The 26,571-nt window shown below is 44.7% G+C and overlaps 1 protein-coding gene across 2 annotated transcripts in view; it reads left to right on the top strand.

Moving 5' to 3' along the window:
* The first annotated feature begins 2,552 nt into the window (after nt 1-2,552).
* Nucleotides 2,553-26,571, top strand: part of PHEX (phosphate regulating endopeptidase X-linked) — a 258,980-nt gene continuing 234,961 nt past the window's right edge. For both annotated transcript variants that reach the window (XM_056131276.1, XM_056131277.1), the window contains exons 1-3: nt 2,553-2,670; nt 10,765-10,833; nt 19,020-19,181. In XM_056131276.1, the coding sequence (XP_055987251.1) occupies nt 2,553-2,670; nt 10,765-10,833; nt 19,020-19,181 (349 nt within the window). The remainder of the gene's footprint in view (nt 2,671-10,764; nt 10,834-19,019; nt 19,182-26,571) is intronic.

Below are 26,571 nucleotides of genomic sequence, written 5' to 3'. Positions count from 1 at the left end.
TGACTTTTCTAGGCTTGTTATCATTGTTCAGATATCTGTATTGTTGCTATCTTCTTTTGCATGGTTTAGTTTGGGATGAGAGTGCAGAGCTCTTTTCTCCTGTGACAATTCCTGGAAGTCTTGTTTTGTAAAAAGGCTTTTTATTTAGCAGTGAAATATTTAGGATGGGATTCAAGTTGTTAGTTGAAGCGGTAGCATGCTGTAGAGTGAACCCCAATTGCCCTTATCTCTGGGGGCAATCACCATTCCCAGTCTGGTGGAAGCTAGTCCCGCTGTAACTCACAGCCTCCTCCCCATGTCTGCAAGTGGGAACAGTGTAAGAGAATTTGGAGAAGCAAGGGAATAAGGAAGAAGGGAATCCTAGTGTCATGCCTGTGACGGTCCTCTCCCCATGTACAAGCAGCATTGTCAAGCAAGCTCCAGTCGCTGTGCCTAGCGGAGCAAACCCCCCTGCCAGCCAAAGATTTCTATTTTCTGCTTTTCCTGTAGCACATGAGACAAGCCCCTGGGTCTCAGTGCCTTCAGTTGCAACACAAAGTTGAAAGTACCATGCCTATCACATATATAGGGTTTACCTTGAGGTTGAAGTGTGATTTGAAGGTCTATGGGGGAAGTTCATTATCTTTTGAGAACTTAGAAGGCATTAGGAGGAGAATATTCTAGCGCCTATGGTGTGTGTATGGGGTGGGGGATTTTGATTTCTTGCCCTTATTTACCTGTCACTCTTTCGGGCCAGGAACTGAAGTTGCTGGGATGGCAACATTCAACTTGATGAGCATGTTTCCTGACCTCATGGAGCTCTTGGTCAGCTCACAGGATTGTGGAGTCAAGTCTCATATAAGAATCACTTCTTCGGAGTCAAAGGTCTGTTAGCATGTCTTATGGAATTATAGCAACACAATAATATTAACAACCACTGAGCAAATAATGCCACATAATAAACACCTATAACATAACGCTATAGTTTGTCCAATGGCTCTTCAGAGTTTGGTGGTAATATGAACTGAGCAGAAAGTAAGGCATTTGGGGGGTAGGGCACAGAGATAGCATAATGGGTAAGGCACTTGCCTTCCATGTGACCTACCCGGGTTTGATCTCTGGCATCCTATATGGCCCCTTGAGCACCACCAAGAGTTATTTTTGAATGCAGAGGCAGAAATAATCCCTGAATATTGCCAGATGTGCCCCCAGAACAAAACAAAAAAAGTAAAGCAGGATGCATTCTAGAAAAAGTTTAAGGGGCTGGAACCATAGTACAGCGAGTAGGCATTTGCCTTGTACGTGGCAGACCCGGGTTCGATCCCCAGCATCCCATATGGTCCCCCGAGTACTGCCAGGAGTAATTCCTGAGTGCACGAGCCAGGAGTAACCCCTGTGCAAAGCCGGGTGTGACCTAAAAAGCAAAAAAAAAAAAGTCACCCGTGGGGGTGCTCACCGACTTCAGTAGCATTGGAATGTCGGTTGCCCTTCCCCAGGAGTAAAGCAAATTTTCATAATGTGAGCTGCTGTCAGAATTAAAGAACTCCAAGACCCAGTCATCAAGTGATAACCTAACGCTTCCAGTGGAACCGATGACCCGTGAATTCTCCTGAGAACCTGCTGAAACGGGCATGCTATGGAAACAGGAAGTGGCAGCCTTGATGGCACAAGAGGACAAAACGCACAGGTGCACTTTTTCATCCAAACACGCTGGGCAGAAATCTGTCACCAGATCTTTTGAGGTTGCTCCTCAGCTTAATTTGAACACGCCCCCATCTTTTGCACAATTCTTAGCACCACAGAAAGGAAGTACTTTTTCTTTTCCCTTAAAAAAAGTTCCAGTCCAAACCATCAGACTCTGTAGGTTGTCTTAATTGCTACTTTGCACTGGGCTGGACTCTGTCTCTGGCTTTTGGCACATGTTGTCATACACAAAGTTCCTAAAATAAAATGCTCCAGGAGATCCCAGAAACGGTGGCAGCCTTTAAAAAGGGACTCGCACACTGAAAGAATAGCTTTGGTGAAGACCATTCAGGCAGGCAGAATGACGGTGACAAAAGAATTCCGCTATTCCTCTGGCTGCTGAGCCGATGCTGGAAAAGCCTTCCCACCTATCTGATCACGGGTTGGGGGAGTTTTGACCAGAATCCAGTTTTGATAAAGTAATTGTTTTTTCTCTTCCCCCAAGTGACTATACATTTAAATAGCTAAAACATCTGTTCAAGCCACATAGTAAAACATGCACACTCGGAGCGCTGGAGAGCAGAGCCTGCCAAATATCGCTTGAGAGGAACTTTGCAAGGGGACCAGCCCCAAGATAAAGCAACCGCTGTTTGTTTTGTCTGGTGAGGGGGAAAGCCAAGGCAACCAATATTTTGGGTTTTGTGCACTGCCTTTGTGAAGAACTCTTTTGAGAAAGGGTGGTGAGGAGAGATTTCTGGAGAGGAATTTGTTGCCTCTGCCCATTAGTAGAGCCAGAGAGCCTTGGATGTCAACACCTTGCAGACTCTTGAGACCAACCACCAAACTAGGATCGGTGACTGTCTTCTTGAGTGTCCTAGACGTCTTTCCAGATGGAAGCAGAAACCGGGAGCAGTGCTGAGCCCGGAAAGACAGCCAACAGAGGCATGAGAATCGTCCTGGCTGTGTTCATCGGTGGCACTGTGGTGCTGGGGACAGTCCTCTTTTTAGGTAAGTTTGCACTGGAGGCCGGGAACTGGCTGAGCAAGGGCAGCAAAGTCTCCCTGTGCTTGATTCTAGCCGACCGTGTCCAGGATGCGGGTACGGGACTGTTTGCATCAGTAGGTGGTGCATCCCCAGCATCTACTGAGTATGCAAGTAGAAAGCAGCCTTTCCTTTAGGAGGCTAAATAAATAAATGCACTGAGTACCAAAGGCACAGCCAAGAATACAAAGTGGGTATAAAGTGGTTTTGGATGGTAGGAGGATTCGGTTGCACTGGGCAAAAAAGAATGTTTTATGTATTAAATTTAGCAAAATGAGTGTTTAGGAATTCTTAGTCAGGCACTTTCTTTTATTGTATGAGGAAAGAGACTTTGACATTGTGACTGATGCCATGCTGGAATTTCTTCCTGTTTGTTTTATTTTGGTTTTGCCTGAAGTCATGAAGTAGCTCACCAAGTACAAACCAGCCTTTAAAACTGTTCCTTTCAGAGCTAGAGAGATCGTACAACAGACAAGGTGCTTGCCTTGAAATCAATCAGCTCACCCAGGTTCGGTCCCTGGCATGCCATATGGTTCCCCTAGCGCTGCCAGGAGTATAGTTCCTGAGTGCAGAGCCAGCAGTAACCCCGGAGCATTGCTGGGTGTGGCCCAGAAACCAAACAAAAAATGTCCCTTTCATGGCATTTGTTCCTTTCTAATCCAGTGGCCCTGAAAATTAATATGAAGGAAAACAGGGAGTTTCCGCCCACTATTTGAATGGTCTTGTGATTCAGTTGTTTTCATGACTCTTGGTGAGAGTGATGGATCCAGAGAGTAACATGATAGCAAAGCATACACCCATCAAAAAAGGAGGAGGGATGTCCTAGATCCGTGAGCATTTGAACCCAAATTTCCGTATTTTTCTTACTCAATCAGCATATTTCATTAGTTTGAAGTGCTACAGGAACAATGCTATAAACACAGGAGATTCTAGGTGAAGTTTGAACTGGAGGAAGCCTGGAAATATCCGTTGGCATGTACAAGATGCCAAGGGTCGTGTTTCTTCTGGCAGGGGGAAACCAATAATTCAACTTGCAAAGAGTTAGGGATGTATGGTTGAACTCTGCTAAAGGGAGCAGTCCATCTTTCTGTGTTTTCTGTGGTTGAGGATCGAGGACATCTGGTGGGTCTTATTGTAGCTAACCCTATGCCCGCAACTGAATGTGTAGCTTTCCTGTGGCTGTTATGATGGGGATGGGCGCTGCAGAAAATAAAATGGTGAGCTCTGCAGTTTGCTGGGCACTGAGGTCTCATGGCACATCTCTAAAAGAAGCTCGAATGATGAGAGGGAACCAGAAGGTGACATCCTTTTGGGTCACACTTGGTGATGCACAGAGGTTACTCCTGACTCGTGCACTCAGAAATTACTCCTGGCAGTGTTCAGGGGACCATAAGGGATGCTGGGAATCAAACCCGGGTCAGCTGTGTACAAGGCAAATGCTTTACCGCTGTGCTATCTCCCTAGCCCAGGAGGTGACATCTTTTTTTTTTATTAATTAATTAATTTTTTTAATAGTGAGACATCATGAGGTACAGTTGCAGACTTACACATTTTTGTGCTTGGGTTTCAATTATACAATGATCAAACACCCATCCCTCCACCAGTGCGCATTTCCCACCACCATGGATCCCAGTATCCCTCCCACCCCCCGGCCCCCATCCCACCTTGCCTCTGTGGCAGGGCATTTCCCTCTCTGTCCTTTTGAGTGCTGTGGTTTGCAAAAGAGGCATTGAGTGGCAATCATGTTTGGTCGATAGTCTACTTTCAGCATGCTTCACCCATCCTGGGCGGATTGGAGGTGACATCTTGACGCTGTCCCTCTTCCCCGAGTGCTCCCTGGAGTGGCTGCTGACACCTGTCACCTGGGAGTCTGAGCTCCACCCTACAGCTTTTTCAGGAGAGCTCGAGAGGATCCATTTGCAAACTCCACAGTGGGCAGTTTTGTTTTGGTTGACGTGGCCATTCAGAAGTGGACAATCAGCGGTGCTTCAGAGGGGCTCATACTCCAATATCTCTGCACTAGTGCACTTACCATTCCTTCTTCACTGTCCCCTCCTCTGCCCAGTCCCCTAGGCTCTGCCTAATAATTTGTCACCTTACTGACGCTGTTCTGGCTTGGGTCCTCTTCTCTTCCAGGCACTTCTGCATCCACATCTCAGTAGATTCTTTTTTTTTTTTGCTTTTTGGGTCACACCCGGTGATGCACAGGAGTTACTCCTGGTTCATGCACTCAGGAATTACTCCTGGTGGTGCTCAGGGGACCATATGGGATGCTGGGAATCGATCCTAGGTCGGCTGCGTGCAAGGCAAATGCCCTACCCGCTGTGCTATTGCTCCAGCCCCTAGATTCATTTTTAAATGGGCCACACACCTACTCCTGGCTCTGCACTCAGGAATCACTCCTGGCAGGCTTGAGGGGCCATAGGAAGTGTTGGGGATTGAACGTGGGCCAGCCACGTGCAAGGCAAATGCCTGCTCACTATACTATTTCTCCAGCCCAACATGGAGTAGATGCTTTTTGCCAGGCCACACACCTGCAATTGCTAGCATCTGTCTTTGCCTCTGCTTTGCATCTTAAACCCTGAGATCTCTTCTCTAAGCCTTGTTCTTCTGCGCTGAGTTGTGGTCCTGGTGTGGGTGGTCTGTGAGAACCTGAGGCACCAGAGGCAGGAATGACCAGTTCATTTTCAAATTCTTTTGTGTCTCTTTTCTCTTCCCTTCAGCCCTACAACCTGTTTCTCAAATGCCAACATGGCTGAAAAACTTCTGTGAGGGGCCAAGCTTGACATATTTTCAGCTTTCTGCCCCTGACTATAGCTATCACTCCACGGTGGTTAGCAGCGAGCACAGCTGTATTTCCACATTTCACTGTGGGCAGTGAAATGGACATTTCAGGGAATTTTCACTTTCCTCTACCCTTAAATAATGTGGAAACTGGGACTGGAGAGATAGGACAGTGGTTAGAGCGCTTGCTTTGCATGTGGCTGACATGTGTTCAATCCCTGGCACCCCATATGGTCCCCAGAACACCGCCAGGAGTGATTCCTGAGCTCAGAGCCAGGCGTCAGCCCTGAGCATCGCCAGGTGTAGTCCAGAATCAATCAATCAAACAAAGAAATGTTAAAGCTATTCTCAGTAATGGGCCAGACAGAAATGGAGAATGGAGCAGACTCAGCCCATTGTCGTGGCCTTTTTGTGGACCCCTCTTTGCAGTTATTCTTAGTCACTGCTGCTGCATTCGGAGGCCACTTCTGTTAGTTCTCTTTCGAGAAATCTAAAATGAGCAACTGAACTGTTCTTTTTGTTTTTCTAGAACCTCCTAAGCAGTTAAAATATGACATTTTCACTTAAAATATTAAAGGATTTTCTTTCTCATCCTTTTCATTCACTTACATTTACCTTCCGGCTGGAGCAATAGCACAGTGGGTAGGGCGTTTGCCTTGCATGCGGCCGACCCAGCTTCGATTCCTCCCTCCCTCTTGGAGAGTGCGGCAAGCTATCGAGAGGATTCCACCTGCACGGCAGAGCCTAGCAAGGTCCCCGTGGCATATTCGATATGCCAAAACAGTAACAAGTCTCACAATGGAGACGTTACTGGTGCCTGCTGGAGCAAATCAATGAACAACTGGACAACAGTGCGACAGTGCTACAGTGCTACATTTACCTTCACATTATATGATCTTGTTGACCCACATTTATCTGCAGGCTCATAAGTTACAGTCTTTCCAACTTCAGATTATAGAGTGCTTCCTTGAGGGTGTGGGTCTGTAATCAATTAATTTTCAATTTTTCTTTTACTCATTATTGGGTAAAGATCTGATTTTACCTGCTTACATCACTTCTGTATCCTTAGGAGTTTGGGCTCAAGATAATTGTGCATGCAAGGCCTTATTCTTTAACCAACCATTCTTTATTCAAAACTATCTTTTAATAGATCATTTGTCTTTCATGCTTGAGGTCCATCTGCAATACAGCAAAAACCAAACAGATCGAGATATTGTCCAGAATTTTAAAATAGTTATTATTTACAATATAACTAACCTTTTCCATTAAAAAGAACACAAAGGGCCGGGGAAATAACTCAGTGGCATGACACAGAGGCTTTGCAGACAGGAGACTCTGGTTTGATGCCCTGTACTAGATACCCCCACCCATGAATGGCCAAGAGCACCTGTGGTGCCCTGGAGTACCACCAAATGTGTCATAAAAACAAAAGAACATACGGATGAAAAAACATTTGGTAACATATAGGAGTAAAATGAAGGTAAATCCCCCCGTCCCACCACCCAGGAACAACCAACCTTTTTATATGAATCAGTATGCTGCACATATCTACTTGTTTTTATTTTTTGTTTTAATTTCATATATATTTTTTTGCCACATCAGTGATGCTTTTGCATTGGATTGACCCCCTGACCATGCTTGGGTGACCATATGTATTGCTGGATATTTAGCCACAATCAACTGCATTATGAGGCAAGGCCCTTAACCACTACACTATCTGGCCCTGTTTTTTTTTTCTCGATTTTTTGGGTGACACTCGTTGATGTTCAGGGGTCATTCCTGGCTCTGCACTCAGTAATCACTCCTGGCAGTACTCGAATTTGGGTGGGACACAGGTAAGGCCAGAGCCTTACCCACTGTACTATCCCTGTGGACACCCCCATCTCTGTTTTTTAAAGTAATCAGAATAAGCATTTATTCTAAGCTACTTCTTTTCTTTAAAATAGCTCTACAGGGGTTGGAGCAATGGCACAGCGGGTAGGGCGTTTGCCTTGCATGAGACCGACCCGGGTTCGATTCCCGGCATCCCATATGGTCCCCTGAGCACTGCCAGGAGTAGTTCCTGAGCACAGAGCCAGGAGTAACCCCTGAGAATTGCTGGCTGTGACCAAAAAAGCAAAATAAATAAATAAATAAAAATAGCTCTACAATGTTGAAAGAGGAAGCCTCAGTTTCTCCTTGCCGGTGAGAGAGAAAGCCACAGTTTCTTCACTCCAGATGTTCCATCTCTCCCCCCATCAACTTGACACATTCCACCCCAAAGGTTCTGTCTCAGCATTCCTGGAGCTTCCCAGGAACATAAAACTCTGCCCTGGAGTCTAGGCTGACAGGGAAACTGAGATAATTGGCAATTAGGCCTGCAAGATTGGTTTCCCCTTGCCAGTGAGGAATGAAGCCAGTTTCCTCTCGCCACCTTTCCCTCCTTGACCTGACATAATTCATTCCCAAAGTCCTGCCCCAGCCGTCATAGAGATTTTCAGGACCATAAAACTCTGTCCTGGAGCCTAGGCCGACAGGGAGATTAAGATAAGAGGCAAAAATGCCTAGAAAGATTTAGACTAGCTGGACAACACTGGAATTTTCTGGCATCTTTTGTAAACACTTGCCAGGAACCCTTAAAATGGCCTACACAAAATCCCCTTAACTTAGTCCTTTACTGAGTCCCTCCCCACATGGGGAGCTCCTTTACTTTTTTTTTAGCTTTTTGGGTCACACTCGGTGATGCACGGGGGTTACTCCTGGCTCTGCACTCAGGAATTACTCCTGGTGGTGCCCGGGGGACTATATGGGATGCTGGGAATCGAACCCAGGTGGCCGTGTGCAATGCAAACGCCCTACCCGCTGTGCTATCGCTCCAGCCCGCTCCTTGTGTGTCTACTTTCCAATAAACTTTTCTACTTCTGAGTCTGAGCATCTTTATTGAAGAACCTGGGAATCATGAACAAACACAGAGACCCACTGCGCCACTTCTGCCTCGGTATCCATAGTCCATAAGGGTTTTTTTTTTTTTGGCTTTTTTTTAAGTCACACTTGGCAATACTCAGGGGTTACTCCTGGCTCTGCACTCAGGAATTACTGCTGATGGTGCTCAGGGGACCGTATGCGGTGCCGGGGATTGAACATGGGTTAGCCATATGCAAGGCAAACACTCTCCCTGCTGGGCTATCACTCCGGCCCCATAAGTGATTTTCTTGAATCTATAATGTAACATAGGGAAAAACAGTGATATAGAGGATTGGGAGCAGAGAAAAGAACAAAGAAAGTGGTCCTCTTCGAATGTGGAATAATAAGTAACACCCATTGCCACACTAGTGAGTTCTGGACAGGCCCAGACAGACTTTCCTGACTCCTTGATGGAGACTTTAGGAAAGGTCTTGGTCTCTCTGCTACCCCGCCTCATCAGTCTCCCTTAGGCCTTTTTTTTTAAATTGATACTATTTTTTTAATTTGTCACTGTCACTGTCTTCCCGTTGTTCATCGATTTGCTCGAGCGGGCCCAGTAACTTCGCCATTGGAGACTTTGTTGTTACTGTGTTTGGCATATCGAATACATCACGGGAAGCTTGCCAGGCTCTGCCGAGCGGGCAAGATACTCCCGGTAGACTGCCGGACTCTCCGAGAGGGGCGGAGGAATCGAACTCGGGTCGGCCATGTTGGCTGTGTGCAAAGCAAACGCCCTACTGCTGTGCTATCACTCCAGCCCCTTTTTTTAAAATTTATTTTTTAAAGGCCCTCCTGTTGATCGTCGATTTGCTCGAGCGGGCCCAGTAATGTCTCCATTGGAGACTTTGTTGTTACTGTGTCTGGCATATCCAATACTCTCGGTAGCTTGCCGGGCTCTCCGAGAGGGGCGGAGGAATCGAACTCGGGTCGGCCATGTTGGCCGCTTGTAAGGCGAACGCCCTACCCACTGTGCTTTATTTTTTAAATTTATTTTTATTTATTTATTTTTTTATTAGTGAAACACCATGAGGTACAGTTATAGACTTACAAATTTTTGTACTTGGGTTTCAGCTATTCAACGATCAAGTACCCATCCCTCCAACCAGTGCCCATCCTCTACCACCACGGGTCCCAGCATCCCTCCCACCTGTTTTTATCTGGCCTACAACAGCATCTCCAAACGTTTCCTTGTTTCTGCTCTTGAAAACAGCAGTAATAAATTTCTCCTAACTACCTTGGTTACCCAAATTAACGTTGAAACCTGTGCGTTGCTCATGTGCAGGTGCCACCCGCCCTTTACAAATAAGGCACCTTGCCATTCTGCAGAAATCCCTTTAGGACTTTGCCAACCAGATGGCGTCAATTAATCTACTAGTGGCAAACTCCTTCCATCTCACAGGGCTTTTGTTTTGGGGAAATCTGTTGGAAGTTTGGTTCCCTAGGCCGCCTAGATCTGGGGTGGGCCTGGTGGAAGGATGGGGTGTGGGGTATAGGGCTGACTCATGAGTCTCTTGCTGAATAACTACTAGAATTGGTCGATTTTCCATTTGTTTGGGTTTGGGGGCCACACCTTGCAGTACTCAGGGGCTATTCCGGGCTTGGTACTTAGGAGCGATCCCTGGTTGGTGCTGGGGGGACCATATATGGTGCCTGGACAGTACAACTGCCTTACCCAGCCCCTTTTGGGCCATATTTATCAGAAGACAAAATTTAGAACTTTATATGCCACCCAGGCTTTCATTTCTATTCTGGATTTGCTCGAAGGACATGATCTGTAAATTCCTAATGTGGTCGTGAACATAAAGAGAGAAACTAGGAGACTTAAGCCCGCAATAATCAGCAGTGGAGGCTTAGAGATCAGTCGTCCCCACTCCAGCCACCATGGTTCTCGAAATTGAAGCTTCATAAAAATCACCTGAGGCGTCCGGCGAGCTAGAACACTGGGTACAGCACTTGCTTGCAGGCAACTAACCAAGTGCCCATATGGTCGCCCGGGCCCTGCCATGAGTGATCCCTGATTGCATGCAGAGCCAAAAGCCCTGAGCACAGCTGGGCCTGGCCTAAATGGAATCACCTGGAGGGATCGTTAAACTCAAGGCTTTGGACCCGCATCTGATTCCAGTTCCAAGGTCCGAGTAAGGCATGGAGCCTGGGTGTAGTCCATTTGCCCTCACTTGCCTGACCTGGCCAGGTGACCCTGGATTTTTGAATTCTCGGTGAATGCCACGAAGTAGGAGCCGACAGCCGTTGTCTCGTGTGTGTGCCTGACGGTTGGCTACCTGTTGGTGGTCTGCTACAAACCAGTCATTTCTTTATTTTGGTCTGTTTTTGCAGTGAGTCAAGGTTTCTTAAATTTCCAAGCTAAACAGGAGTACTGCCTGAAGCCAGCATGCATCGAAGCCGGTAAGTCTGCCTTCCGCTTTGGGTCAAGTTATAATTATGGTACCTTGGGGAATAAGAACAAAAACAGGGTAGTATTTTTAGTATTTGACCTTATTTAAGATTTACCAGGCATGAAATGCAATTTAAAAAAAAAAACCCTTCATGTTTACTTTTAAGTCTGTGCGTGTGTTGGGAGGGTGGTAAGGGCGCTCAAAGTTTCCTGTTTTCTTTTTCCTTGCAAAAACAGCTGTGTGGTATTCCAAGTCTTTGGCAGGCCTCTGGGAGGGGGCTGAGAAGATTGGCAAGGCCTCTCAGAAGACCCGGATGTAGCCGGGGGCTCTGAAGCCTTTCCTCTTCAGCAGTCTTCCTGAGCTCCACTGATGGAGCTAGTCCATGTTACAACCTGAACTTTTCTTTTTTTTTCTTTTTTTTTTTGGGGGGGGCGTCACACCTGGCAAAGCACAGAGGTACTTCTGGCTCTGCACTCAGGAATTACTCCTGGCGGTGCTCAGGGGACCATATGGGATGCTGGGAATCGAACCCGGGTCGGCTGCTTGCAAGGCAAACACCCTACCTACCTGCTGTGCTATCGCTCTAGCCCCACAACCTGAACTTTTCTTTTTTTTCTTTTTTTTTCTTTTTGGGTCACACCCGGCGATGCTCAGGGGTTCCTCCTGGCTCTGCACTCAGGAGTTACTCCTGGAGGTGCTCAGGGGACCATATGGGATGCTGGGAATCGAACCTGGGTTGGCCGCGTGCAAGGCAAACGCCCTACCCGCTGTGCTATCTCTCCAGCCCTGAACTTTTCTTGAGGAGACCAGGCACTATATCAGAGGGTATGCTAAAGAGAAGGTAAGCGCTTCAAGCTGCCTGAGTTGTGCCACAGATATAGAATTCATGCCCCTCGTGAATTCTATTCTAAGGTGTAGTTCGGCAGGATCTGAATTTCAGCCTCCACCTCCTTTTTATTTTACGTCTTGATTTTGGGTTCAGACCCAGCAGTACTCAGGGGCTACTGTCAGAAATGCCATGGGACCACATGACGCTGGCGACCAAACCTGTCACTGTCCAGATACCCAGTGACGTTGGTGTGTTTGCCAAAGGAATCCTAGCGACTTAGCCTGTGCCCCTGCCACTTTCCATTTGGCTGAATGAATGAGGTCAGGCACTCATTTAAGACTGGGGACTAGCAGTGACGCCAAACCAAGTAGGCGAGTTGGACAGACCTGGGAAATCAGTGCAGAAGAAACTTGTTGGAGAAATTTGTTGGAGTAGATTTCTCACTTGATCACTTGACATGCCGTTACTCATCGATCTGCTCGAGCGGGCATCAGTAATGTCTCCATTCGCCCTGCTAATGTAGCCCAATGAGTAGATTTATGCAGAGATTAAAATAGAGCAATGGCAGGAGCTAGACTGATGGGGTTGAGGAAGTGTCTGTAGTGACCCTGGTGATGAGAGGGCACGTGCTGGTGAAGTTGAAGGCCAGGGCTTTGCGGGTGAAGGCAGAGCCTGCTGGGAAAAGAAACCAGGGTATCTGTAAATGGTGGTGATGGTGGGGGGGGGGGGGGGTTCTAAGTGTGCTCAGAAGCCATGGAGTGTTTTCGGAATTGGATACAGTCTTGTGGGAATTTGGAACCAGGAAAGTCGTTTTCGTTTCTTTTGAATCACGCCCAGTGATGCTCAGGGGTTACTCCTGGCTCTGCATTCAGGAATTACTCCTGGCGGTGCTCAGGCGGCCATGTGGGATACCGGGGAATAGAACCCAGGTCGAGCTTGCAAGGCAAATGCCTACCTGCTGTACAATTGCTCCAGTCCCTGAAGTAGGGAAGTATTTTTGTTTGTTTGATTTGCTTTTTGGGTCACACCTGGCGATGCACAGAGGTTACTCCTGGCTCTGCACTCAGAAATGACTCCTGGCGGTGCTTGGGGGACCATAAAATATGCTGGGAATTGAACCTGGGTTGGCCTCATGCAAGGCAAACGCCCTACCCGCTGTACTATCTCTCCAGCCCGGGAAGTTTTTCTAGGAGGAAAGATCCAAGGGCATTAGAAGGGAACAAGGTCACTCAGGCTGGAGGTAAGTTTAATAGTCCAGGAGAGAGATGAGGAATGAGAAGAGATTCTGGAGGGGTTAGGGGTTGAACTGCTAGTTGGAGGTTTGGGTAGAGCCTTGTAAGAGAAAGCAAAGACTTGGGGTGGTGATTAGATGGTGGCATTTCTTGAGCTGGGGAAGTGGTAAATGAAAGAGCTTTTATGTTTTTCTAGATGCTCTCCATATTTAGTTTTTTAACTGAGTCACAGTGATATACACAGTTACCAAGTTATTCATGAATGGGTTTCAGTCATACAAAGTTCCAACACCCGTCCCAGTTTCCCTCCCCACCGCTTGCCTCTATGGCAGGCGCTTTTCTTCCTCTGTCCCTTTCATCTCTCATCTCTCTCTCTCTCTTTCCTTTTGGGACTTATGGTTTGCAATACAGATAATACAAAGGTTATCAGGTATATCCCTTTACCTACTTTCAACACTCAGTTCCTGTCCAAAATGATCATTTCCAAATATTATTGTCATGTTGATCCCTTTTCTATCCTAACTGCCCATTTTAACCCTACACATACTCCTTGACCTAATACAAAAATAGTGGCTAAGATCAGTTCCTAGAGGTCATGTCTTTCTGGTCCAAAACACATTATTTTTATTGGTTTTGGGGCCACACTCAGCATTGCTCAGGACTTTCCCCCAATTCTGTACTCAGGGAATCACTCATGCCTGGGGACCATATTGAACCTGGGTTGGCAGCATGCAAGGCAAGTACCTTACCTGCTGTACTATCACTCTAGCCCCTCTGTCCCTTTCTTGAGTCATAGATATCTTTTTTTTAACCACACCACATGTAAAAGTGACTTAAATACTCCAGCTCAGTTAAATTTTCATAACACCATGAAATTGGTGCTGTGACCAGGCCTATTTACGGATGGGAAAAGGCGGGCCTCTAGAGGCAGAATGACTTGTCCAGCATGCCATCCTGAGTTATTGGCAGAGCTTAGCTTCAAGTTCTTTCAACTTCAGGGTTTTTTGTTTTTTTGTTTTTTTTGTTTTTGCTTTTTGGGTCACATCCGGCGATGCTCAGGGATTACTCCTGGCTCTGAACTCAAGAATTACTCCTGGTGGTGTACAGGGGACCATATGGGATGCTGGGAATCGAACCTGGGTTGGCCTCGTGCAAGGCAAATGCCCTAACCACTGTGCTTTTGTTCCAGTCCCCGCGTTTTTTGTTTTGCTTTGTTTTTTTGTTTGGGGCAACACCCAGCAGTGCTCAGGTCTTATTCCTAGCTCTGTGCTCATGGACTTGGGGTCCACATGTTTGCCAGGGATAGAACCCAGTACAGCAGGTCAGGTGTGCCTGGCAAGCACCTGACCTGCTGTACTGAGTCTCCAGCCATCTAAGCTCCAGTTCTTGGTGAAGAGTCAAGTGCTCTCACTCTTCTCCATCTGTAACATGATGCCAGAGAACTCATTGATTCTCTCCTGCTTTGCTCTGTTTTCGTAGTATGACACAGGACCACCATTTTTCGCTTCTTGATCATCTCTGGAAGGATGAGAAAGGCTGAGGAATTCCCAGACCCTTTCTCCCAGCTTGAGCAGTTGACCTGGTATTTTCTTCCGGGCTGAGGATGGTCTGTAGCATGCTGGAGCACCAGGGAGCACTCTCAGAGCACAGGTTCCAAACTTCCTGGCACACTGTGTTTCTGCTGTGCTACGGTTCTGAGGGACGTGGGAATTGGGGAGTTTTGAACTCCCCACTGTTCCCTTGGAGCATAGGCTGCTCCTTTTACTGAGGGCCACTTCGTGAGAGCACAGACACGGAACTTTAACAGTCACATTTGGTAATGTCACCTCCTGTCAACAGTGTTTTGCCTTGCTGTCCTGTTTTTCATTATCAAGTTAGTGAATGGCTGGCTTATGTTGAAAAAAAAAATAAATACTGACTTTGCTATTTCTGTAGCAAAAGGCTTGTCAGATGCAGCCCTCTGTGGTGTAACCTGAGCCTCTGAGTGTGTGTGGGGGGGTGTGTGTGGAGAAGTTGTGGAGCAGATATCACGGGAGAATTGTGGCCAAGGGAAGGCTTGGGAAAGGGGATGTGGCATGTGAGTGTGGGGCATGCAAAGTTCAAGAGGGTAGTGAGGCAGGGAAGTATAGTGGTAGAGCATTTGCCTCTGTGAGTGAGGTTCTGGGCGCCATCGCCAGCAATGGCGGGGAAGAGGCAGGAGAAAGGAAAGGGGAAAGGGAAGTGTCTGGGTGAGCTTTGGATGTTTTCTGAGATTCCAGTCATGTCTGAGCTGCCTCTCCTCTTCCTTCCTCTCATTCCCTCCATTTCCGTTTCCTTGACTCCTATTTCCCCCCTCCATCCCCCAAATCACAAGTGGGGAAAGACTACCTACAGGCCACATGATCTGCAGCTACATAACCATGACAAGCCTTCATTTAACCATATGTAAAATGGGAGCAACAATTTTTAAAAAATTAATTTTATTTTTATAATGTTGTTCCCAAGAATTTGTTACATTTAATATTCCAACACCAATCCCACCACCATGATACCTTCCCACCACCATATTTTGAATGTTCCCATCCCGAACCCCAAACCCTGCCCCCGAAGCAGGACCTAAATAATTTCTTTTGTGTTGCTTGTTATGAATAATCCACTAAAAATGATCCCAAAAATTTCCTTAGAGGAAAGTATGTGAAGATTGTTGTATTTCACCGTGGAGCCATTAAGCCTGTGTATAAGAGATTACTAACACATTGTCAAAGGTTGAGCCTTGTGTGCATATATATATATATATTTTTTCTCCCTGAGATGGGTTTCCTTCTACTTTACACCCCATCAAATGTGGCGTGCTAGTCTTGGTACATCAGTGGCATAGAATATGAGATGTTGTTTATAAATATAAATTTATATTTATATGAAATTTCATTATATGATCAATAAGTATGCTGTATTCTAGCTGGCAACACAATTTGCAAGACATTTTTCCTGGCTCTAAAGAATCCCCTGCATTTATTCATTTAATTCTCATGAAGATCCCTTGGGATTTTGTTACCCCCAATTTACAGATGAGAACGTAAAGGCACAGGGAAGTTAGGTTAGCAGTGTAAGCTTCCATAATTTTTGCTTGCTTCCCTGTTGGCTTCAACCCCCCTTGGTGTGGCTCTAATGTTTGTGACAAATGTCTGGCTTTGTCCCCTGCCCTCCGTACTATTGGGGATCAAAACCCCATGTCTCATTCATGCAAGGCATGTGCTTGACTGTTGTGTCACATGATAACCTGCCGATGATTATCGTTCGTTATTAATGCCCACTGCCCTCTCCCCTGAGCCCTGACTGATCTTCCAGACTCAGGCTGGAACATGTGATTGTTTCCAGATCTACCCCTCCCCCCTTGCTAGCTAGGGCACACTTAGTAGTCTCCTGTTGATGTGGCGACAAAGCCTTTTACAGGTTTTCTTCATCCCCATATTGCTTCAATTAAAACAAGCCTATCTGGGTTTTCTCCATGGAGCGGAGCAGGGGAGAGGGGTAATAGTGTCTTGAAAGCGCTTGTCCCTTGCAATTTGAAGTCTCAGTTCTCCCGCAGAATGTGCAGGCCTGGGTCCAGCTGTGATTCCTGAGTGATGAATAGGGAGCTGAAACTTGTTTCCCTACTCAGCAGGCTGGCTCCCCAATTCAGTGTGAGTGCTATATTCTTCCTTGCACCCCCCCTCCAACCCCGACTTTCTAGCAGGACTGAGGTCAGAGCTGATCTTGCAGTTTTTCTAGGAACTTGCAAGAATACTGGTGAGAGGATGCATTAGAGGGGTCGGGGCATCTTGGGCAGGCAGCCAGCAAACAATATGCTCACATGAATATAAATGCGTGTAAGGGTTTCTCTGGGTGACTGTCAGTATTGAGCGGGACTGGGACTTGCCTGAGCCTTGTTCTTGATTTGGTTTTGTGGCTACACAGGCAGAATAACTATGGAAACAAAGGGCTTCATTAGCATATTTGCTTATTAAGTAATAACTAATATTGTACCAGGAAGTATGATGGTTGACTGAGACAATGCGTGAGTTCTGAAAGAGGAAGATTAGAGTTGATGATAAATTGATCAAAATTCTAAACCAAAACCTTGGCATTGATTTCTTGGGGGGGCACTGCACTGCACTGTCCTCCCGTTGTTCATCTATTTACTTGAGCAGGCCCAGTAACATCTCCATTGTGAGACTTGTTACTGTGTTCTTGGGGCGGGGGTTGTAAATTGTGGGGTTTTTGAATTTCTAGGGTATTCTACAGAACTCTCTACTGATTTATAGAACTCTCTACTGAGAGAATTTTTGTCCAATGTAGTGGACAGAAAGTTGTTGGAAATTGTCATAGTCTGCTCTTGGGAACTATCTAGCATAACTTATGAACCTGAAGGAACCACACTTGTAACCAAGCTGACATACCAGTCAGTATCTAAATGCATGAAAAATTTAAAAAAAGTATACTTTAGGGGGTGGCAAGTTATTAATATTTAATTAAAAGTCATTGGATTTTCATTACTTCAAACACAAATGTATTCTGGCATTAATTTAAATATAAAAATGACCCAGAATTTTCATCTTTCCAATGCCATTAAAATATTGGCTGCTTTAAAAAAATCAACTGGTGCATATCTTTGTGGTAGGATGGTAGCCAGCTATTTATGAGAGTTGGAAGAGATTCGGCACCTCATGTGGTAAATAAAAATATTTTTCAAAAAGCTCATAGACACACGAACCTCCTGTCTTTGAACAATCTTCCACAGGCAATTGTGTGTGCTTGTAAGAGGGAAAATTGTTGATGTATTGTATTTTCCTATTGGCTCATACAAATACTCATTTCTGCCCCTGTCCCCAGACAAGTGGCACCACTCTACCCTCCTACGTTCATGTGTCTTCCCTATAAAGGAGTCTATGGGGTTGAGTCTTGTAGTTCTTTCCTTGAACTCCCTAGAATTTCCTGCTAAATGGGCCTGTGGGATCTCTTCTAGGGAGTCACTCATCTGTGAGTATTACTGAATATCAGGGGGCTCAAGAATTAACAACTAATAGAGAAGGGACCACTATAACAAAGACAGTTGGAAATGATCCTTCTGGATCAAAACTGTGCTGAAAATAGGTAAAGGAACAAACATGATAACCTCTCAGTGTCTGTATTGCAAACCCTAAAAGGGGAGGGAGGAAGGGAGGGAGGGAGAAAGAACCTGTTATAGAGACAGGCTTGGGGGAGGAGGTGCTGGGAGGGTAACTGGAGATGGTGGTTGTGGGAAATGTGCACTGGTGGAGGGATGGGTGTTGGAACACTGTATGACTGAAACCCGACCATGCACAGCTTTGTAGCTGTGTATTTCACAGTGATTCAATTAAAAAAAATTAACAACTGGCCTTCCACCTTCTTTAGGAAGGTGAATTGGAGATGTGTGAGCCTCTGTTTTACTTAATCTTTGCTGGGAGAGAAGTCATCCAAACCACAAGGCCTAAAATTATGATGGAAAGATCATAGTTCCATAGCTTTGTATGTGTACATGTGCTGATATTGCCTGAGGCTCATTTCTGCAGCTACAATCAGGTGGAGGATCACCGGGCTTGGAAGGTCAGTGACAGCCTCATGACTGTCTTAGTTTAGTTCTTCTCCATGTGACCTCACACTAGACAGCTCCTTCAAAGGGCACTCTTAGGGTTCCATTCAAAGGAAAGGTGCAGGATCTTTGAAGATCTGGCCTTGAAACTCACATTCTATTGGTCAGTCAAGTCCCAAGGTCAGTCAGATTCAAGGCTGTGAAAATAGATGATACAGGTCGATGAGAAGAGTGACAAAGTCACTTTGTAGAAGGAAGAAAGAGATGCAAGGAAATGTTGTGTGTGTCTTTGCAAAGAATTGACCATTTGGATTTCTGTCGCATGCCTCATAGATATTAGGAGCAGTTTTGTAAAATCCAATAGCAATTATACCAAAATTTTACCAACTCATTGTGAATGCTGTAATTTAATACAGTGAAGTTGATTCAAGGAGTCATTTGAGGGGAAATGGAAAAGCCAAGGCTCAGGAACTGTTCGATAGGAAATCGTTGTTTAATTTGGAAGGGAATGGTCCACAGTATTCAGTGCTTGTCATTAATCCTGTGATTTTCTTTCTAAATAGCTGCTGCCATCTTGAGTAAAGTAAACCTGTCTGTAAACCCCTGTGATAATTTCTTCCGGTTTGCTTGTGATGGCTGGATAAACAATAATCCAATTCCTGAAGATATGCCAAGCTATGGGGTTTATCCTTGGCTGAGACATAACGTTGATCTCAAGTTGAAAGGTAAGTTTCTGCTGGGGTTTGGTGATACACTCTACAGACAGCAGTGGTTGATGAGAAACACACAGTTTGGTATTTGAAGCATGATTGCACTTTTTTTTTAACATGACTAAGTTCATTCCCAAGATTTGCTTAAAGAAAAGCTTAAAAGTTAGAATTCTAGTTTCCTCGATTTCAACACAAGCCTAGATAAAGTTGTTATATTTCCTTTGCTTGGTTTTTGTTTTGTGGCCACACCTGGCAGTGTTCATACTTATGTGGTGCTGGGGATTGAACCCAGGTCAATTGTGTGCAAGACAAGAACCTTCCCCACTGTACTATCTCCAATACTCTTTGATATATTTGAGAGTATATCAGATATAAAGTCTGTACTTAATTGGCTTGTTGTGTTTAGAGTAAACTTCATCACTTGCTCATGGTATCCTGAAGTTTCATAATTTACAAAATGTTAACCTGTCATCTTTAGACCTCAGTTTTGATCTTGTTTTTGTTATATTACTCCTTTGACCATATAAGTTGACTCCGCAGGGACTTCTCCTATGGTCTCTAGCAATTCTAAATACACAGACATGTGTTTGTGCATGTGATGTGTGCATAGTCATACATGCTTGCATATATGTGTGCACAAACTTCAAAAGGTGGGAATGTTTTTTGAGAATCCTCTGTTTGCTTATTGTAGACCAACTATGAATAAGTAACAAAAAGAAACCTACTTCAAAATCTGCCACCCAGTGATAACTTTTAAATGCAGTTATTCATATATATACACACATACACATGCATATATATCTCAGAGGGGACCATATATTTTATTTTTATTTTTTTGCTTTTTGGGTCACACCCCCAGTAGATGCTCAGGGGTCACTCCTGGCTCTGCACTCAGGAATCACTCCTGGCCATGCTTGGGGGACCATATGGGATGCTGGGAATCGAACCCGGGTCAGCCGCGTGCAAGGCAAATGCCCTACCTGCTGTGCTATTGCTCCAACCCTGGAACCATATATTTTATTTTTATAATCTTTATGCTTCACATGTTCACATGCTTTCATGTCTATAAAAATAGATCTAAACATCCTTTATGTGACTGCTGTATATGGATCTAGTAGGATTTAGTTAAAGACTTATTTTTTTTGCCATTCAGGTTGTTTCCAGATTTTTGCCACATTGTAAGACACTGAGAGCATGTGTTTTGAAGTCATGAGCCATCTCATTTTGAGCTAGATGTGATTCTTGCTTCCTTTTAATTTCTCCTCTGTCACTTTTGGCCAATTGCTTGCCTAACCTAGCTTAGTTTTCTTATCTCTCCAAGGGCACAAAAAAGCATACCCATTTCATAGGGTTTGTGGGGACTAAAGGATATGACCTATATATGTTGCCCAGCCCAGCTCTTTCTTGACACGTAGCAGACCCTCAGTAGATATTTGTCTTTGTGCTTCCATTTCATTTCAAAGGTACTTCTTAGAGTCATGAAGTAATATCTAGCAAATGCTTGAAGTTTTATTTTGGTCTTATCCTTTGTAAATATCATGTGCCTTCAAAAATATTGAATACCCTCTAGATATTTTTCCTTACCCTTGTTAAAAACAGAGTATCTAAAAATAAATCCAAATACTACCGATCAGAAGAGTGCCATTTTCTCACAGCTGATAGAGAACACACAGATATGGCTGTCCAATTTGTGAAGTAAAATGGATTTGACAGACCTGGCTGATGAAAAATTGCCCTCGATTCAAGTCAGCAACCTGGCTTCACGAATTTTATCTTTAAATGGCATATAGGACTTAGATTTCTGCGTGGAAAATACAATTATGTCTTGCTCTTTCGAAGAAGCAGGCTTTTTTGTTTCCATGGCTAAATGTAGTTATGTGCCTGAATGTCTTCAATTTCCCTTCCTACCGATCCTCCTAAATTTGTCTTCATGTGACCATGAAGATGACACAGCAAATGTTGCTTCTGGACAAGCAGATGAAAATTCTGCAAATGAGCACTTGTGAAACATGAGGCGATAAGTGAGATAGAACACTTGTGTCAAGCAAAAGACAGATGACTTAAGGTAGTGCCAGCTCATCTCTATTATGCCATTGTGATTTTGGCTGTAATTTCATAAATGCAGTGTATTGTCATGTTCAAGCACAGACAGCACCAGTCCAACCTTAAGATGAAGTAGGATCCATGCATTAATGAGCTGAAAAAGCCATTGTAATTCCTGGGTCAGTTATTTATTTGTAAATACCTACTGGCTGAAATTCAAATGGTTCTCTTAATTGAATAGCTCCCCCATACCCCATAATAATCCCCCTCTAAATGATTCCCGCCAAACCATCTTTGGCAGATAATGGAAAAATGACGACTTCAGTTCAGCTTCTGAAACATCATTTTGATCATTAGGAAGCTCAGACTGTTGAAGACACAGTGAATTGTATCATTTTCCTCCTACCAAGGGCTAATAATTAGTACTTGACATCGTTATGCTATTTGAATCAAATGATCAGACTGGATATCAGACTGAAATAACAAAATGGGGATTGTGTGTGTGTGTGTGTGTGTGTGTGTGTGCGTGTTTGTGTGCACGCCTGCTTGGATGCAATTAGCCATTGAATTGAACTTTTATTATTGGTGAGAGCTCAGTCTCTGTTAAGTCTTAGGGAGTTTGTTATATGAGTGTACCCACTGAACAACAGATTCCTTTCTTTTTTTCCTTTTGGTTTTGGGGCCACACCTGGTAGTGCTCAGGGTTTACTTCTGGCTCTGTGCTCAGGGAGCACTCCTGGTGAGCTTGAGGATCCTTATAGGGTACCAGGAATCGATCCCAGACTGACCACATGTATGGCAAGCATCTGACCTACTGTGCATTGCTCCAGCCCCAAAGTCCTCTTTTTTTTTGACCATGCTGGTTTTTTTCTTTTCTTTGTTTTAGGGGTCACACATGGCAGTACTCAGGGCTTACACTTGGCCCTGAGGGATCACTCCTGGAGGTACTCAGGGGGCTGTACACAATGCCAGGGTTCAAACCTGGGACAGACGTATGCAAGGCATGCACTCTGCCCACTGTAAAATCTCCCTGGCCCCATTAATGGTGTAATTAAATCATTAAAAAACCAAATATAAGATGTTAAATTAAACCAGTGTTTAATATGTTATTTTGGTGATCGAGAAGGATCAGAGGATACTTTTATTCTGGGTGGAAGGATTAGTGTAGTACTCTATAGCTATAAAATAGCAACTTTAATATTATTCAACACTGTGATGTCTCAATTAAAACTAAAATAATGTCCTGTTATATCCTGCTGGGCTGGAGCAATAGCACAGTAGGTACGGCGTTTGCCTTGCACACAGTCAACATGGCCGACCCGAGTTCGATTCCTCCGCCCCTCTCAGAGAGCCTGGCAAGCTACTGAGAGTATCTCGCCCGCATGGCGAAGCCTGGCAAGCTCCCCGTGATGTATTCGATATGCCAAACACAGTAACAACAAAGTCTCACAATGGAGATGTTACTGGGCCCACTCGAGAAAATCGATGAACAACGGGAGGACAGTGACAGCTATATCCTGCTATTCAGTTAGTGTCTTCTGTGTAATGACCATGTTGATTGCTTGTTTGCTTTATCCATCCTTTCATTGGCCCCTCTATGAGGATGGTGTACTGTGAGTACAGAACCTTGTCCTGTGATCTCCGTGGTGATGCGACACCAATGCCTGGCCCACAGTATTTGTTGGAGAAAGGAAAGAAAGTTCCCTTTGCAAGTAACTGGGTGAAATGGTTTTGTGTGGGGCTACTTGGCTAGGCTGGGGCACGGCTTTCTCTGGCCCTGTGTCCCCCTCCACATGTGCTGTCAACGAGAGTCCCGAGATGCAGCCTGAGCTTACCCCCGAAGGGAAGGAAAAGGTCACTACTGACGCTTCTCTCTTTGTGTCCCAGGCCTTAGAAAGACAGGGCAGGCAGAGGGTACAGACAGTAAGGCTCACCAGAGCCCTTTCTGGGGCCCCAAGACTTCTTGGAAAGATACAAGGAAAGTAATTTGCAGGCTGGTCTTTGAGTCTGGGCTTGGGAAGAGTAACAGGTACTCTTCTACTTACTGTGACTGTGAGCCAACAATGTACATCACTGTCCTCCCGTTGTTCATCGATTTGCTCAAGCAGGCCCAGTAACGTCTCCATTGAAGACTTTGTTGTTACTGTGTTTGGCATATCGAATACGTCACGGGGAGCTTGCCAGGCTCTGCCGTGTGGGCGAGATACTCTCGGTAGCTTGCCGGGCTCTCCGAGAGGGGCGGAGGAATCGAACTCGGGTCGGCCATGTTGGCTGCGTGCAAGGCAAATGCCCTACCGCTGTGCTATCGCTCCAGCCCAACAATGTACATATGCAACTGTTTTTTTACCCAGTGAATGCACTCAGTGAGATGCATCAGATGTATTCCACACAATGTTATTCAATTTTTTCCTATTAATTTGGGGGGGTTCCCAAATTAACATTCTAGAAATACTTAGCTTTGATTGCTTTCAGTCACTTATCACAGAAATCCCCCCCCCCCAACTTAGTGGATGATGAGATGCTTAGAAATGTTAGTTTTCAGGCCAGAGAGAGAGTACAGACTAAGGCACTTGCCTTCCATGCAGCTGATCCTGGTTTAGCATCCGAGTACAGATCCAGGAATAATCCTTGAGTACCATCAGGTGTGGTCCCAAGATGCCCCCCCTGAAATAAATGTAATTTCCCTAGCCAAATAAAAATTACAATTTTAATTGATAAGGAAACTTTAACTGCACTATTAAAGTAAATCACTTGAGCTCAGGTTTTTCCCCCTTAAAGTCCAGTCATGACTATAAATATGGAAGCTGATTCTGAAAGAAGAAAACCTGGGGCAGAAATAGTAGGTCAGGATATTCCAGTGCATTCCAGCTTTCACTACCAGACCTCTGGTAGGGACCTCACATTCTGGATGGTCTGGATAATGTAATGGGACAGACAACACATTCTTTGGAGAATGTGTGATTTTCAATACCCCCACACCCTTACAGGAAAAGAGAGGTGAAGAGAGGGACATAGGAGAGATTAGGGGAAATTGCCATTGTAAATTCGTCTAGATCTGGATAATTCCAGATAATTCCATCCTGTCTGAATGCTGCTTAAAAATTTTGTGCCCATTATTTCCATGTTCTCTTTTTCCCCCTTTATTCTTAAAGGATTCTTTAAATATTGCATTCATTTTATTTAAAATATATTAACGTTCATTGTTTCAATTTTAACCTGGTTTTAAATGTTAATTTATTTATATTGTTTTGGTCACATTTAGGGGGGGCTGTTCCAGGCTCTGTGCTCAGGAGTGACCCGTGGTGGTCCTCATTTGACTGTCTGGTGCTGGGAATTCAAACCAGGCTCATGGCTGCTACAGCCATGACCACAAGCAAGGCTTACTTCCTGGACTATATCTCCAGCCCCCTAAACTATTCTTAGGAACATAGACCCTCATGAGAGTGGTTGGTAGAATTCACTACTTGAGTGGGGGAAAAGGCACCTTGTTTTCACTGAACTCTGATATAGCACGAGCCTTTTCTTTAAGAAAGAAGATAACAAATTCTGGTACCATTAGCAGTGCCCATGACATTGTTTTCAATGGGAATCAGTTTTCTATCTTACTATAGATATCTGGAAATACAATCTATAGACATCAGTATACCAAAATCATTGGCCCAATGCTAATGAGTTGATAAAAAAGCACAGATATTATAATGTCAAACATTAAAATTTTGTTTAATTAACTATTTAAGACAATTGATTTCCATTGTATTTTTGTATGTGTGTCACACCTGGCAGTGCTCAGGAGTCACTCCTGGTTGACTCCAACACCCTATGGGATGCTGGGGATTGAACCTGGGTGAGTTGCTTGCAAGACAAGCACCTCACCTGCTGTACTATATCTCCGTCTCCTGGTTTCCATTGGAAACCTGTGGGCTTTTATTTATTTATTTATTTATTTATTTATTGTTTTGCTTCTGGGCCACACCCAGCAGTTTTCAGGGCTCATTCCTGGCTCTGTGCTCAGGGATCACTCCTATTTGTGCTCAAGACAGTGTCAGGGATTGAACCTAGGTTAGTCACATGCAAAGTAAGCACCTTAACTGTACTGTTCTCTGCTCCTAAGCCTGTGTTTAAGAAATTAAAAACATTTATTCTGAGAATGGCTTATAGGTTTTAAAAGATTGTCCAATTATAGTAGGGTACACACAAAAATAAGATCACTGCCCATCCTATGAAGGGTTGCTGGGGCAGGTCTTAGGAAGGTACGTTTTATTGAACCCAAGCCTTTTGTTGCAGGCCCACTGAGAGGAGTTGGCTATGATAGAAGTCATGGGTCCACTCCTGCTAAAATCTTTGAACAGGTCCTATTTAGTATCTCTGGTAATGAGCACCATACCAACATGTAATCTGTGTTTATAAGGCTATTAAAAGAAACCAGAGATTTGTGTTTAGAGGTTTGTGCCTTGAACTGATTAAGTGCAAGTTTTATGTGATTACCTGTGCCACAGAGTAACACAATTGCTACATGAAATTAGTGAGTGTTGCCACAAGACTATTATGGAAGTGGAGAGTTTAGGGTCAAAGCCCAACTAGAGGAGATAAAGCTTTGACTAAGGTGTAGGTCAATTTTCCCCCAACATTGTACAAATGATAGAAAATAGAGAAATGGCAAGTAAAATCTTTATTCCTAAGGACACATTATGTATTGTTGTGCCAAAAACAGTAACAATAACAGGTCTCATTCCCCTGACCCTGAAAGAGCCTCCAATATGGCACCGTTGGGAAGAATGAGTATGGAGAGGCTGCTAAAATCTCAGGGCTGGCGCCCGCTCAAGCAAATCAATGAGCAAAGGGATGACAGTGATACAGTGATACACATTATGTATCGTGTGAAGGAGCTCTCTGGTCATCTGATCTTGAAGTCTGTGGCTCTTGATTAAAGGTGGCTGGGGAAGGAGAGGGAGGACTGTAAGTCTGAAGATGAGTGATCTGTGAGGGAAGGTCCAAAAGAGAAGACCGAATCAATATAACTTGGCTTTGTTGGAAAGAAGGAAAGAACAAGGCTGTCAGTGAGAGATGCCAGGATTGAAATGGGCGGGTGAAGGATGTCAACATCCATTTGTGAGATTTGTGATTTGTGGCTGAGGATGCTGAGGTTTCTGAAAGGGGAGAGACAACCTGAAAATGCTATGCATGCGAATATTGACTGAAAAAAAAAAGAGCGGAAAAGCAGATGAGGGGGCATTTTTGTAGTGTAAATATTGCAACATGTTATGAAAAGTTTCCTGCGAGTTAGCTTGAATATTGTAGGAGGAAAGAAACATTTGACTTTAGAAGATTGCCACCTAAATTTAGGTTCTTTTGACTAAATATA

This window comes from Sorex fumeus, unplaced genomic scaffold, assembly GCF_029834395.1.
Source record: "Sorex fumeus unplaced genomic scaffold, SorFum_2.1 ptg000086l, whole genome shotgun sequence".
In the NCBI taxonomy this organism is placed as follows: Eukaryota; Metazoa; Chordata; class Mammalia; order Eulipotyphla; family Soricidae; genus Sorex; species Sorex fumeus.
Note: the sequence above shows the minus strand (reverse complement) of the source record. Positions and strands in the feature narration are given on the sequence as shown.